Source organism: Haemaphysalis longicornis, unplaced genomic scaffold (genome assembly GCF_048455015.1).
Source record: "Haemaphysalis longicornis isolate Haplotype H1 unplaced genomic scaffold, Haemaphysalis longicornis Haplotype H1 scaffold_1, whole genome shotgun sequence".
Taxonomy (NCBI): Eukaryota; Metazoa; Arthropoda; class Arachnida; order Ixodida; family Ixodidae; genus Haemaphysalis; species Haemaphysalis longicornis.
This window is the reverse complement of record NW_027526203.1, coordinates 312,697,685-312,712,939: the sequence shown is the minus strand read 5'-3', so window position 1 is coordinate 312,712,939 and position 15,255 is coordinate 312,697,685. Positions and strand designations below refer to the sequence as shown.

General features: G+C 46.5%; 1 protein-coding gene across 8 annotated transcripts in view; it reads right to left on the bottom strand.

Moving 5' to 3' along the window:
* Nvy (CBFA2/RUNX1 partner transcriptional co-repressor nervy) overlaps nucleotides 1-15,255 on the bottom strand; it is a 172,362-nt gene that overhangs the window by 18,177 nt on the left and 138,930 nt on the right. For all 8 annotated transcript variants that reach the window (XM_077681887.1, XM_077681843.1, XM_077681849.1 and 5 more), the window contains 4 exons: nucleotides 13,378-13,533; nucleotides 7,021-7,248; nucleotides 3,249-3,361; nucleotides 2,256-2,345 (listed from right to left, as the gene is read on the bottom strand). In XM_077681887.1, the coding sequence (XP_077538013.1) occupies nucleotides 2,256-2,345; nucleotides 3,249-3,361; nucleotides 7,021-7,248; nucleotides 13,378-13,447 (501 nt within the window). In that variant the 5' untranslated portion in view covers nucleotides 13,448-13,533. The remainder of the gene's footprint in view (nucleotides 1-2,255; nucleotides 2,346-3,248; nucleotides 3,362-7,020; nucleotides 7,249-13,377; nucleotides 13,534-15,255) is intronic.

Genomic DNA, 15,255 nt, shown 5'->3' with positions numbered 1-15,255 from the left:
TGCGAACACAGAAAGCGGGCCACCGCTGTCTGCAACAGTGGGTTCGCCACCGACGCTTGCCACCCGGACGTGCACACTCGGACGCGTGCAAACCAAACGCGATTCACGTGTAGCTGTCTAACCATGCGGCTTCCACCCATACTGTTCCATTTCTTAACGCTGGAAGAATTTCAGCTGTACTTGGCAAAGGTATTGGTGTATGTGTGCGTCTCAGCTAAGAACGAAGGGTGAATCGTGATCTCCCTCGGCGTACCGTGCCTCGCATTAGTGAGCCCTCCAAAGAGCTGGGTGAAGTACCCCATTTACACATTATAGAGCCTCCTCCCTTACCAAGCCAGCTAGGTAATTTTTTATACTACATTTTCCAGAGGTGTCAGTGACGTTCCGTGCGGGGAACTTTCTCTTTTTCTGGGAATTTTTGACTAATTTTGGCCAAAGGGGAAAAAGGGAATCTTTGGTTGATTCGGAAAATTTTAGGAGTAGTGGACCAAAAAAAATAAAAATAATGTGAGTAAACGAGACCTCGCATCCTGTATTACTTTGTTGTCTCTCTAAAAAGTTCCCTTGACACTTCGTCAGAATTATGTTCAAATATCCGGTGTCGTCTTCCCGCAAGCCGCAATCATCCAAGACCGCTTCCAATCCAGTTCATAAGACAGGAGGAAGCATAGATGAAAGAATACTCCATGAGAAAGGGCGAGTAAAGCGTGAAGCGGCGGCGGCTGAAAGGCTGAAGTACAGTGCTCCTATTCGCATGTATACCTACGCAAGATACGCAAAAAATATTTCGGGTGCGCCTTAGTCTGCGTGGTGTCAACGAGAGATGGCGAAAGCAGTACCTGCGCTGAGCTAAAGTTACCTCAGTTACCCAACAATGTTTTGTTCTTTTCCATACGGGCAGTTTTAATTTAGAGCTTTGGCATGCAAAGAAAATATGCTGTTTGGTACAAAACATGAAATGCATAGTCAAATGCTGCCGAGTGGCAGATGTATTGGAAATTAGTTCACGCTGAAACTCTGATTTTCTAAACAGCGTCTAAGACTAGAAGGCTACGTAAAGTAGACATAGGTGGCGCTGGCTAATGCCCTAAACCGAACGGAAATCCACGTAAAGATATATCAGCTACAAAAAAAGGATGCAGGGAAATTAGCCGAAAATTTTCGAGAAACCTGCCGGGAAAAAGTGCTTAAAATAGGGAATTTCTGAACCTACAAATGGGAATTTTTCTCCCCAGCATGGAACATCAGCGAGAGGAGTGCAAAGGCCGCCATTTGCTTCCCTACTCTGATTCAACGCCGTTTTCAAACTTACTGCCTATGCACTAGAAGTTATTGCTCCGAACAGACAGCAAATTCACATGGCGCATGGAAGGAGGAAAGGGAGACGTTGCCTCTTCCCTTCCGGAAGTGCGTTCGAGCAATCGCTATGATTTAAGGGGCGAAAGAATAGCGTGACAGGAAGCTTTTAAGTCTATTCTCGCGCGTCACTTACTCCCTTCCACGCGGTTACGCACGAGAAAAGTCCTCAAAGGAGCACACTCATGTCTCTGGCGCCTCTAGTAATTCCAGCGGTATTTTAACATCATACATTCTGTCGCACCGCTGAAGCGATGATCCCCTTCACTTCGTGTGGCCTGATCCCGCTGAGCACCGATACAGCCTCGAACGAAAAGCCCCGGTGGATAAGGAGGGCTTGGGCGTCCTGATTCTGGTGCCTCTCAGTACAACTACAGTTCCATAATGGAAAGCCTGGACTTGTACACTAATAAAATGATGGCTCGTATTCATCTGTGTCGCTGCATTTCTATTCCCTCTGCTCACCCGAAAAGCGCATCTGGATGAGCATAGAGAATATAGCTGGCAGCGTTGGAGCTTAACGCGGTATTTTAATTAGAATGTAGCATAGCTCTTTCCTCTTTGCTAAGTTCAATCAGAGGTGGGCTACACTCATTTTTGTGCGTACACATGCATTATATTTTGTTTAGTCACTCAATTTTGCAGTGACCAATTTGGTTGTTCCCGCCATAGCCTCTCTCCCTCTTTTTTTTCTGAGGTAATATTCCTTCGAACGGCCACGCAACCGTCTCATGTGAATATTAAGGCAAAATTGAAATCAGCTCGTGACGTATCATCGGTCACTAGAGTGACCATTGGAGCTAATAAGTGCAGGTTTCAAAACCGTGCGTCATGCTTTTATGATACATAGCTAGTGCGCCACCACCCCAGGCAGAAAGAAACACGAGCAGACAATTTACCTTTAGGAATGGAACCACGAATGGACGAAGTGGGTAATTGGTGACATCTTGAATGTTGTGGTGAAAGTCCTCGATCGATATTGTGGAACTCTGGGGAAGAGAAGGATCATCGTCATCAAACAAACAAACAAACGAACGTAAGCCTGCACTCAAGCACACACACAGACATACACAGCACACATGCACGCACATGCACGCACGCAAACACGCACACAGACAGAGAGAGAGAGAGAGAGAGAGAGAGAGAGAGAGAGAGAGAGAGAGAGAGAGAGAGAGAGAGAGAGAGAGAGAGAGAGAGAGAGAGAGAGAGAGAGAGAGAGAGAGAGAGAGAGAGAGAGAGAGCACCAAATGAGCCTGTCTACACAATTTGATTTAACAAAGAGCGCGCTCATCTCCCCTGAGATTCTTCAATAAGGCCACACCTTACGGCTTATTTTCCGTAAAAATAAAGGGCATTGCCGTAGCCCGGCCCTATTTTAGCAAAGATCAAGCATAAAAATGCCAGCTTTGTACCAAACGTAATTGTTAGTTACTTTTCAGTTTAGCAGAGTTTGGGTTTTCGCTAGTTGGTAACGGTAATTCATGATTTCGTGCAGCCCAAAAAACGCCTCATTCTGTCCTTGTCCGTTTTTTGCGCTACATGAAGTCATGGATTACCTTTCACTGCTTATTGGTATGTACCGAAGACACGCGACCCTAACCGTACGACGCATGCGCGTTTTGCAAGCCGAATCTGTCGGGCATACAACCTTCGTACTAGACAATCAAAGAAATAATTGCTGGACTCACGGGTAGACCTCATTCTGGGATACACAGACACTTTGAATAATTTGAGGTGAATTTAGACGTTGAGAAACATCAAGCTCAATGTATGGTTTAGGTGCACAACGAGGCTGGGATATCAGTGTGTTGTCACTGGACCATTGGCTTAACCACGCACCCCCCCCCCCCTCCCTTTCCCCCGGGCACTTTACAAATGGCTGTAGCACTTACCACAAGTCCCAAAATCAGTCCATGAACCCGTTCGCCTACGTCGGGTGACACATCGCTGGCGAACTGCTGCAGGGTAGTCAAGAACCTCTTTACCTTGCTCAGTTGCCGGGCTCCTGGATAAAGAAAAACGCCCCGCTCGTAAGGAACCACTGCCGAAGACGTGTCGGACACTGGACATTAAAAATGCGGGCCATTTAGTGGTACCGCGTTCTAACAAATACCACGTGTCATTGAATGCTCATCCTCATCATCGCCCATGATGCAAATTAAACTGCGGAAATGAACGAGTGCAAGAGAGGATACCGACGAGCGCACGCTCACAACTGTGCCCTCTCTTGTATTCGTTCTTTTGCGCGGTTAGATTTTAAATAATTAACGGTTCCGACTAGTTAAATTGTATCTGATTCTCATAATAATACTAATCATCATCATCACCATAATCTTCGCCGTCGTCGTCATCACCATCATCATTTATTTATTTATTCAAAGTACCTTACAGGCCCAGCAGGGCATTGGGTAAGGGGGGCACGGTCGCCTTCGTGGTCATCTTCATGGTCATCATGGTCGTCTTCGTCGTCGTCAATTTGTTTTTCACTTCCGGGCGAAGTGCTCACCCAATGAGTTCCGTCCGCATACTTAAAGCATAATAAAAATCCCTGAAACCGAATCTCGTCAGTTCCTCGTGTGGGCCACCCGTGGCCCGTCCTTGGCATTCCTACCTAAATTCCCCTCCTGCTCTTTATGTTAGCTGCGATGTTCCCTAACATCAGTATGTTTTTTTTTTTTCTCTAATCCGCGGTATTCGCTTCCTCTCTCCAAGCGTGATTACCCCCTTCATCTTTGCCCGGCTGTTTTAGAGGATCCAACCTTTATCTCAAATCTCTCATAAAGCTTTCTATGCTCTACAAACGTGTGTCATCACAAAAATGAAAACAATGCCTTGGTAGTGCTGGTTTTGTTTTGGTGACAGGGAGGGAGTAAAAGCCACATCCCTTAAGAGGGATTCAGGATTCATGGATTCAGGGATTCATGGATTCAGTATTCAGGGATTCAGCCATGCCAGGACTTCGCCCGATTTTTTTTTTGTTATTTCTATTCACGCGAGCAAGTCGTATACGAGGTAACTGTACTCGTCTACCTCTGAATGTTTTCATTACCTAGGCTACACTTCAATGCTTGCCCGTCGGCCGTTACTTGAGAAATCTTTATGTTTACCTTTGAGTAAGCCTCTAAACTTTCTTCCTGGAGGTGTTGAACAATTCTTTGCAAATATGGTCAGAATCGAGGCCTGCCAGGTGTTGTCATTTTAAAAAGTTGCTTATTTGAACACAGCTTTCCTGTACCGCTTACGTCTGTCCATGCGTTTCTTAAAATGTGCCTGAAACACGTTATAAACCGCCTGAGAAATATCGTCCCTTTTAGAATAAAAGTTTTGTTTGTGGGGCACTTGGCTCTTGAGGTGGGCAAATGACCTCACCAGCTTTGACCTCATTAGCATTCCAGTGTCCGCCGCTAGGTGAGACAACTTGCGCATGCTGGTGGACTTTCCTTTCTTCCTAATGATCAATAAATGCATACATATTCAACCCCCCGTAATTTTAATCTGAGCGCCGAAGCTTAGGTGAAACAATGTACGCATGCTGGTGGACTTTCCTGTCTTTCTAATGATCAATAAATGCACACATATTAAAACCCCCGTAATTTTAAGCTGAGCGCCGAAGCTTACGTGTACGTAGACAAACTCATCTCAGTATGCGTAAAGCACCATAGACATTACCTCGAACTCGCCTCATCCATAACCTCACCTATAAATTGACCTCCGCTCAACTTCAGGCACTTCATTGATTTACTTATTTCGTAATTTATTAGAACTGGCCTGTTTTCCGCACAAGCGGGTGCAGTTACAATACAACCCAATTTCTAAACATCCGGGTTCGTTAAAGAGAAGGATTTATTGAACGAGAGAAGGATTTATTGAACGAAGCCACTGGCTGTATCATCAGGCAACCGCTGCGACAAAATTCTTTTTCTCTCAGTAGCAACATGCACCAAGTTCACGCGGCGTCCACTTCTGCTCTCACCACGTTAGGGAACTATTTTACACCGTCCTTGAAGACAAACAAAAGCAAAGAAACATTCGAATGTTAAGTGCAGTACACCGACTGCATTCAGAAGTTTTCTTTTTGTAATTTTGTGCTGGTCTGTGCTTGTTTATCTTCCTATCTTTTCCTGTTCTCTTTTTTTTGGAGAGGGGGGAGGGGCGCCCTTCCCTTCCTCACTCTAAATGACATTTTGCATACACCACTACAATGTGAATGGACATCGTATTTTTGGAGCATTAGTACTAAGCTTTCATAGCTGGATGTGAATTATTGACAGTTTGGTAGCTAAATATCACGAAGCATGAGGATTTAAACCATCCACAAATATAGTCTAGTAGCAGGTACTTTTCCACTTTAGGCCCCCGTTTTCCCACCTCAATGCCGCTTCTACTCCACTTAGCGGAGATATTCACGCGGCCTCTCCACCAAATTCCGCTTTGTTCATAGCTATGGAAAACCAAGCTCGGGGAAATCCTCCACGGAAAAGCTAACACCATAGGAGGAGAATTTGCCCAGGCAAATCCACTTTGATTCTGACAATGACGTTGATGGCCATGCGGATGGCATGATGTACACACTTTGTACGCATTAGTGTCCGTACGGGTACGTTTTCGTCTGGAGCTTGGAACACATATTGTATAACCAAATATAAATTCAAGGTGTCCACACGGAAAAGTCAGTGATTTTTGACCTCTTAAGCTTCAACCTCAGTTCTAGCCCCGACCTCGCTCAACCTTATACTCGTCGCCTGAGGTTGAGGTCAAATACCTGGACCGCACTTAGCAGGAGCAGGTTGCAGCCTTTGACCTCATCGCGACCTCACTTCTCATGGTGAGGTTTTATTTGAGGTTGGGTAGACCTTATGAGGTTTTAAGTGCGTCACTGGCACTATTTTTACCTATCTCATGGTATGTTAATGGCGCCCACAAAAAGATCATAGGGCACACACATAACCACATGCTGCATCGTTGTTTTTGTTAATGACTTCGTCCGCCTATCTCCCTATGACTTCATCCACCCATAGAAAAAGTACGCGTCACAATTTATAGATAGGACAACGGCATCTGAATTGACCCTTTTTCGGAACTGCAGTGCCGACTGACAACAGCGTTTAATGCTTGAAACTTCTATCGTGTGCAGACTAGCTGAACCAGTCCCCGAAAAAGAAGTCATTATCCAGCTGTCCATTATTCAAAGGTGCGAATGTCACAGCGAATGTGAACGTCGTAAAAAACACGTTAGTGAACGAAAATGAGTAGCCGCTGTGCTGTTCCCATGCCGGACACCCTTCGTAAACCTTATGACGCATGAACACGTGTGTAGCTTAGCAAGCGGGTATCAGTCTGCCTAACAAAAAGATGCGGACAGGCAAAGACCATCGCCTATTCACTGAAACGCCCTCTTTGTCATAGGGAAACTCAAGCATAGGCAATTTTTTTTTTTTGCAATGTAGAAAATGAGCAACGGCAATAGGGTAGCAAAATGGCGACGTCTCAAGCGTACAACTAAAACACAAGCCGCAGCAGCCTTAAGGCACCTTTAAGCGCAGGTAGAACATCATGGCAGCGCCTCGAATATCAAACGAGAGTGTTATGACTCCTAGAGAAAGTGCGCCTCACGGGTACGAGACGAGTGTCCTCGCGGGGTGCGTGTTTTCCAAGCTCGCTTACCTAGTATGACTCCAGAAGGAGGTTCCACAAGTCCAGTGACTACGCCCATGTTTCCAGATGCACCGGACACGTTGGAAGCAGCCGTGGAGGAGGACACGCCCGTCGAACCGGATCCGTGGTTCGAATCCGACGGCGGTGACAGCGACCGCATAGGCGTGGGGTTGGAGCCCGGGCACACGGGCACCGGGTTTCCCACGTTGCAAGGCGGCGAATGAGCACCGTTCACTCCTGTGAGCACCAAAGGGAGATGACGTGTGTTTATAATGGGCTTCCACAGTTCGCGGTGTCATGGCGCAATGTAAAAGGAGCGCGCTTCATGACAAAAACAATCACTTCGCGGTATAGTTACGACGGGCACTTCCCACTTGGAGTGCTCTGTACGTCACACTTCCGCCAAAACATGCGCGTTGTGCAGTGGAGCTAAAGCACTATATTGGAAAGGCTCTGGCATTAATTTCGAACACTATCATTTTGCATGAAGCAAAATTATACTGTACTAAAATGACTGAGGTAGCGAACTTTTAACCGCATTTAACGAGCTTTCACAGATATGTACACGAGGATGGACTTACTGTTTCATTCTGCTGCGCCTTTCAGCTGAAGGATGTTTCTTTTAAGCGTTTTCTCCAATCACCTCAAACCTAATCATTTGAAACCCAAACTATATAGACAGCGGACCCAATAAATGTGTTAACCAGAACGCCAAAAACGTTTTTGCGCGGTTAAACTGTTCGTCCCACTGCTTTTCCTGACAGAAAATATGAATGAAAATTATTTCTTGACAGAAAGTGTGGCGTGTCATAAAACGATAACGTAAGCACCATACATAAAAAAAAATGTCAGCGCAAATGCACGCAATTATATAAGCTTTTTCAGACATTTAACGGGGGCTTACTTCTACATCCCCATTAAAACTTCAACGAGCGCTTCCACCTTGAAAAAATATTTTCGTTAAAACAGACGTAGATACGAAGTGAAATGCCCGAGAGAGTGCCTTTTCTCACGTTTGTGGAGGAAGCTGAACATTGTAAGCTAGGTGGACGCAAGCAGGATTTCGGTGCAACAGTATGTCCATAACTTCTTCTGTAATGTTGACGAAGCGGCACGTCACGCTAGCGTTGCGCCCCATGTATGCGCCTTCCTGCCATTACGACCACGGCAAAAGTTGACATTGGTGTCCGCGTGCTTCCTAAGTAACACAATAAGAGGCGGCTAGGAATTTTTTTTTTTTTTGGAACTACCGAGTGTACTCGCCCGCCTGTGAGGTGAACTATAGTCCCTCGTTTGCACTCAGAGGCAAATAAGAGCTGTTAAAAAAAAAAAAAATTCAAGGAAGCTTGCACTCACGCGCAAGACTTGAATGGCGAAGCTGTTGTAAGTGATCATCGACGGACACAAAGCTGAGCTTTAGTGTCGTTGTGGTGTCCTGGTTTACGTCGGCAGCATGGCATTTCAGTGGCCACATGTTGAGCAAGGCCAGAGTGAGCTCGTCGTTTTGGTGGACATTTTCGTACACCACTCTGCGAGCGCGACTTATCGTCTCTAGCGGATGCATTGCACGCCGACCGTGGCGGCCGCTTTTCTGGTGGAGGCGAAAAGCAAAAACGCCCGTGTGTACGAAATTTCGGCGCACGTTAAAGATCCCCAGGTGGTCAAAATTAATCCGGAGCCCTCCACTACGGCGCCACATCGCCTGCGTTGCGTGGGCGCGTTAAACCCTACAATCAAGCATTGCAAGCCGAGCCTCTTGAAGCGGGGCCTCTTCTTCGGCCGCGCGAACTATCCGCGGCCGGGCCATGTGGAGTAAGTGGTCATCTACAACATCTTCAACATTCAAGTCGTAGCTCTCCTACTGTACAGAGCACAAGCGCACGACGATACGAGGACGAAGGAGGGGGCGTGCGCTATGACGTGTAGTTCCCGTTCCCAAGTGTTGCCACGATACAGCGAACGCTGGATATTTTTGGGGCCAATATTGGCCAATCTCCCTAAGTGGGTACGCTTAGACTGACGAACGTGCGCTCAGGCACCGTGCAGGAGTGCTCGACATTTTCTTGGTATTTTTAACTGCGGACACATACACAAACGATTTGTTCAACAAACTTCAATGTTAAAAAAAACACTCCCCCCTCCCTCTCCTGATGATGATGATTTGATGATTTCTATTGGTTTCCCCCTTTGTATCGGGGGGTGATGACATGTAATCTTACCAAAAAGGACTAATATACCTATGTTTTACACTCTTGGTTTAACACTAGCGCTGCTTAGGGCAGGCACAAAAAGCTTATTAGGCGCAAAATACTTTTGTTTTTCCTGTTACAGGTGGTAACTGTCTTGGGCAATATTCCCCTCTCTGCTTTTCGTCCACCAGCATTCTAATCTTCTTTTCGTCCCCTCGACAGCCTTGAAGGTAACTTCCTCTGTGATATCCTTAAATCCTAGGGCTTCTGAAAGCCCAATATTCCCTTCATGTAGATTTGGATGGATACCCTCACATTCTAACACGGTGTGTGCCGCATAGTTTCTGTTTCTTTTCCGCAGACCACGCATACCCCATCATTTTGTGAATACTTCCCCACAAAACTCTTAGTTCGCAGGCAACCTGCTCTAGCCCTCAAAAAAGCAAAGCACTGCCCTGGGAATTATCGTAGAAATTTTCCTTTCTGATGTTCATCTTCTCAGCCCTGTACATCTCTAACGACGTTTTAGCTTCCATTTTTTCCCTCCATTTATTCGTTTCAATCTGCCTTGCCTCTTTTTTGGTTACCTTGGCTGTTTTGGATTCCCCACTGTTCTTTCCGTATTTCATCGTTAGCTTCTAGTCTTTCTTAACCACTGCGTGTCCACGCTTTTCAAGTATAGGTACCTAAAAACCTTTAGCTTGCCCACCTTCGTTGATCCATTGCCCTCAACCTCATCTCAAAGCATATTTTACTCTGAGCTTCTCTAACTTCAAACGACGCCCAGCCCATATCTCCCTGAACTGCTTCGTTAGTTGTTTTTCCATGCGCGCCTAAGGCCAAACGTCCTACCGTTCTCTGGTTTACTTCAAGGCCTGATAGAACGTCTGATTTTAAGCAGAGTACAGCATTCGCAAACGTGAGACCCGGAACCATTACTCCTTTCCACATTCCTCTTACTACTTTCATATTTGTTATACCCCCACAAGAGCTCTATGCTTCATTATAGCTGCGTTTCACTTTCCCTTAACCTTAAGTTGCTCCTCGTGAGTACTTAAGTAGTTATCCCCTTCGTTTATCCACACTCCCAAATATTTATATTCTTTCACTCTGGGTAATTCGCCTTGCTGGATAGGCACTACGTCAGTGGTAGCGTCATTGAAAACCATTATTCCTGATTTTTCTGCACTAAAATTTAATCCGAGGTCTGTGGCTTCCTGGCCGCTGATATTTATTAGCCGTTGCATATCGGTTTGGTTATCAGCTAAAAGAACAACGTCTTCTGCGTATAACATTCCTGGAATATGCTGTTGTACCACTTCACCTTGTAGCATATGGGTTAGGATAAACCCTACTTGACTTTCTTCCAGTTTCTTTTCTAACCCTGCCATGCAAAGCATAAACAGTATTGGGCTCAAAGGGCATCCCTGTTTCAGTCCCCGATGGATGTTGACCTGCTGGGCGCATTTCTGTCCTACCCGCCGCGGTGGCTCAGTGGCTAAGGCGTTGCGCTGCTGAGCACGAGGTCGCGGGTTCGATTCCCGGCCGCGGCGGCCGCTTTTCTGATGGAGGCGAAAAGCAAAAACGCCCGTGTGTACGAGATTTCGGCGCACGATAAAGATCCCCAGGTGGTCAAAATCAATCCGGAGCCCTCCACTACGGCGCGCCTCATCGCCTGCGTTGCGTCGGCGCGTTAAACCCTACAATCAATCAATCAATCATTTCTGTCCTTCCCATGTAAGGTGCACTTTATTGTCTTTATAGATCGCCATAAGGAACTGTATTAACTCGACATCTAATCCCAGGAGTTTCAGCATCCTCCACAGCCGTTCTCTGTTTACCCCCCCCCCCCCCCCCCCAGATGTAAAGGATGCTTCACTGCACGCAGGTAAGTATAAAAGGAAGCCAGCTTTCCGAAGCAGTCATCCTGAGGGCTGAAGGTAAAGCACAAAAAAGCTCTAACAGCATCTTGACCTAAAAAAATAGCCGGTGTTATTCTTAATGATAACACTAACATGGCGCATGTCAACCCGAGATTGGCCAGGAAGCTGTGTGTTAACAAAAAGCAACTTCCAACTCACAGACGGGTATACCATGAAAGGCACGAAAATCCATAGAGATCTAACGGCCTCCGACTTTTTCCCTCAGGAATCCGCCGGACAAGCTTCAGTGAGTTTTCGAATCGCATGCTCAGCATCTGTTGTTAAGCATTCTTCTGCTGTCAACGCAGTTGAACCACCCGTGTAATTAAATTCCGGATCGAAAGAAAGCCCCCGACGGGGTATGGTGTGGAGAGTATTTTAGTTTACCGCTCGGACATGTGCACGTGAAGTTGTGAGGGGGCATACGTAACCACGCGATCACACTAAAACAACACGCTTAACTTTCTAGAAAATATGTGACCCAGTACAAAGGCTCTACGTTTCGGAAATTGAGTTCCGAAATGGTGTCGTCTTGTCTGAAGCCTTATAACCTTCTCACTCTTCCGCTTATGGAGAATTATACTCACTGGCGCTTTCAATGCTTTCATTACTGCGGCGATTTCGACTAAGTCAAATTTGTTTTAAAAATCGATAAAGAAATACTAAGGTTTGTAAGATTACATGCATTTCATCATTATTTCGTTGTAGCGTTGGCAGCAGATAGCGGTTTGTCTTCCATTTCCCTCAGCGTCTTTGCAACCCCGTCTACAGTTACTGTTAGTCTAGTCCTGTCAGGGTGGTTATCTCGCTCAACTTTGCATACAAATCCACCTATAACCTTCCCACTGCATTTACTACGTCCTTTATGTTGCACACAACATTGCCATATCCGCCTGCAAGTAGACAGTGCTTTATATAGTCGCAATGTTCTCATTCGTTGCTCCTAAACTTCTTCATTTCTTCAATGTTATCTTAACCATTGTCGGCTGTGGCCACGGATGTGACCAACTTTGCTCCGGTTAATACCAACAGCTCCTCCAATTCTTTTTGCCCTCTCGTACTTGAGACTTTCGTATCCTTGTATTTCTCAATGAGATCCTTCGTTTGCCAAGGGCTTACTGGCGTTTACTCTAGATTTATTGCTCTTAAAGATTCGGATAATTCTCAGATGACCTAGTTACGTTACCCGTCAGTACATTAACGCTATTCGTTCCTAAATTTAGCGGGAACTCCTTCATCTTGGTTCCTACGACAGCAAGCCTGGTTTATTTCCCTTCATTACTTTTGCCCTCTCCCTCCTCAAATCTACCCTAACTCTTCGTCTCACCAAACTGTTATTATTGTTCTAAATCTCGCCTAGCGCTTCACCATATGGCACTATACCTGGATTGGCATTTGGGATGAGGTGTTTTCTGTTTCACCTTTGGTGCTGTTTTGTGACCATTTCTAATTCTCATGTTAGCAGAAGAAGGTACTCGAGGTTACTACCTCTAGCTTACTTCTCTCCCCAAACTCAATACGTGCGCCGGCTCAGCTATTCCGACTACCATATCAAATTTTTTCCGTCACTCGCTCTTGCACATTTCTCTTTCCTAGCTCTGCATTGAAGTCCACCATCCCGATCCAGTAGTGAATTATAACGAAATAACTTAGTTGATAACAGTTAGTTGGCCCACGACTGCACCTGAAGAGAGCTGAACTTGGGACGGGGACACTTGAAAGGCAAACAGCGCCAACGTCAGTCAGGGCTGTGCGTTCTCTCTTCCTTTCATGCATTTCCGTGCCAAGTTCAGCTGACTTTAGGTTTATATAGAAGCTCGGGCCGAAGCGCGAAGCCACACTTATGTAAAAAGAACAAGTTTTGTTTCGGCCCCGTAGGTAGTGAACCAGAAGATAACAAAAGATAATTTGCATGCAAGTCCAGCTGACGGACGACCAGCCCTGCTAAGCGCCAAATGCCCTGTAGGTACACATGCTTGGCACAGTTCCAACAACCCTCGCGTACAGGCTTTTTACTTGCTGTGAGGGACGGCATTCTTCTCCTGTCCTCCTGTGCCACCTCTCACGTGCATATGCAGTCAGTAGTGCGGGCTTTATCAGCTTATTCAACGCGACGAAGCAGTGTTCAGTTAGTCCCAGTGACTAGGAAGCTAATATCTGCGTAGGGCGCCTGTCACAATAAAAATTCTTGCCCCAATGAAAAGGCGCCGCCCTTCAGAATGTCTGGCCCCGCTCGCGGCATACGAGGTGCATACCTTGCATAGAAGATACCTTGGGTAACTGCGTCGGACTCAAGGGCTTGATGTCTTGAGGTGAGTCCGGCATCTTGCAGCCCTGAAGCTGCGACGAAGGGCCGCCACTGCCGGCAACGCCGCCGCTACCCAGGGCCGGCGTGGTGCTTGCGGCCAGATCTGCATGTACAACAGGCAAGCCCCGGGGCGTCAGAGCCTGGCGAGGCGTAAAGCCATGAGCGCGGGGCAACGCGCCGCCAACGTCCCATCGCTCACCGTTCTCGCTTGCGCAATCGTTTGAAACGTGAACGCTGGCAGCCGCTACAGCATCGATTTTGTTTTCCTCGTGTATTTATCAAAGGTGAACGAATGAAACAAATACCTGTTTTACTTCGTTTGCACGGCAGCAATATACGTAGAACTGGGGGGTTGAAACGGGTAGGACAATGCAAATTGGGGCGACATATCGCAGCGCGTTGCGGGAAACATTTAAGCTACGATCCGCGCAGCTGCAGCCTAACAAGTAAGCGTTGATGTGAAGAAAGAAAAAAGGCAGCTGCTCGCGGTTCAAGATGCGCTGACAGCTGACACTCGGCATTCTTTCTTTAAAAAAATGGGGTGAGAAATGTTCGCGCGAAAAAAAAAAAAAAAACAAGGCCGATTGTTGCTGTATTAGCTAAACGTGCGCATTATACGCGGAACGCCGGGACAACCACTTTGTGCTTGTCAAAGTTCACGGCGTCAGGTTGCAACAATATGCTCATTTCAGCGCTCTTCGCTGCAGCTGGAGCAGCGGGTGAGATTTCAGCGCGGTAATACTCACTACCCAGCTTCGGTTGATCTCCTCCCCAACCGGCTCATGGAGGCACAAAATTAACGCGTCCTTGCTAATTCACTATTCGCACAAACTGTAGATATTGTTTTCAAAACGCTTGTACTGCTGCAGCAAACGTGCGGTCGGCCGCCAAGTTAGTTTCTAACCAGTGCTGTGGCGCGACTGATCGCATCGGATGGATTTTTCGTAAGCCCTAAATCATTGTGATCGTCCTAAAGGATTTTTGTACAAATGGCACTGCGCTTCGGTCGCAGAAATTGTTGCCTACACCATGGAGTGCGTATCCGCGGCACCGGCCAATGCAAAGATTTGCGTGTGACATCCCTTCAAACGAGTAAATTGAGGAAAATCCAGCTGCGGCCAGCACAGCATCGTGCCAAGAAAATTCCCCAGGCCCGCGGCTTTCTTGCAAAGCTTAGTCTGTGATATGTCACGCGTATCAGTTCTGTACCCAAAAATTTAACTGTTGTACTCGCTGCTTATGCAACACTCATATTCGTGTGACACCGTTGTTACAACACTTTACAGTGGTTCTTATTCTTCTTCATTTTCAGTGTTGACAAAATAAAACGAACTTTAACCTGCGCTGCAAACGTGTCACGAACGTAAAGTTTGTTTTTCGGCAGAGCCTCTGCTAAAGCACTTAATTCTCCAGCTACTTCAACAGACTGCCTGTTTTAATTCATCTGCGATTGCAGAATCATAAATCCACAACATAGCCGGACGGTATACACCATCACATTTAAGCATACGGATCTTCAGTACACGTACGTACATGCATACTGCACACACAACCGCGTATCAGCTCGTTATGAGAAGAATACTTGTACGCTACACCCGAAAACGCTTCAAAACGACACACTGCCTGGAAGTAAAGAATGGGACGAACATTTCGGGAATAGCGAACGGCCAGGCTATAGCCGACAAATAAGCTGCGCTTATCGAGTGGTTCTAGGGCAGATCTGAGTCTTTGATGGTCTGTGCGATCTAATCAAAATGCCGCGCACTCACATTTACCTCAAACGATGTGCCCCGAAGCTGTCATGCAATGTGCTTTGCATGACAGA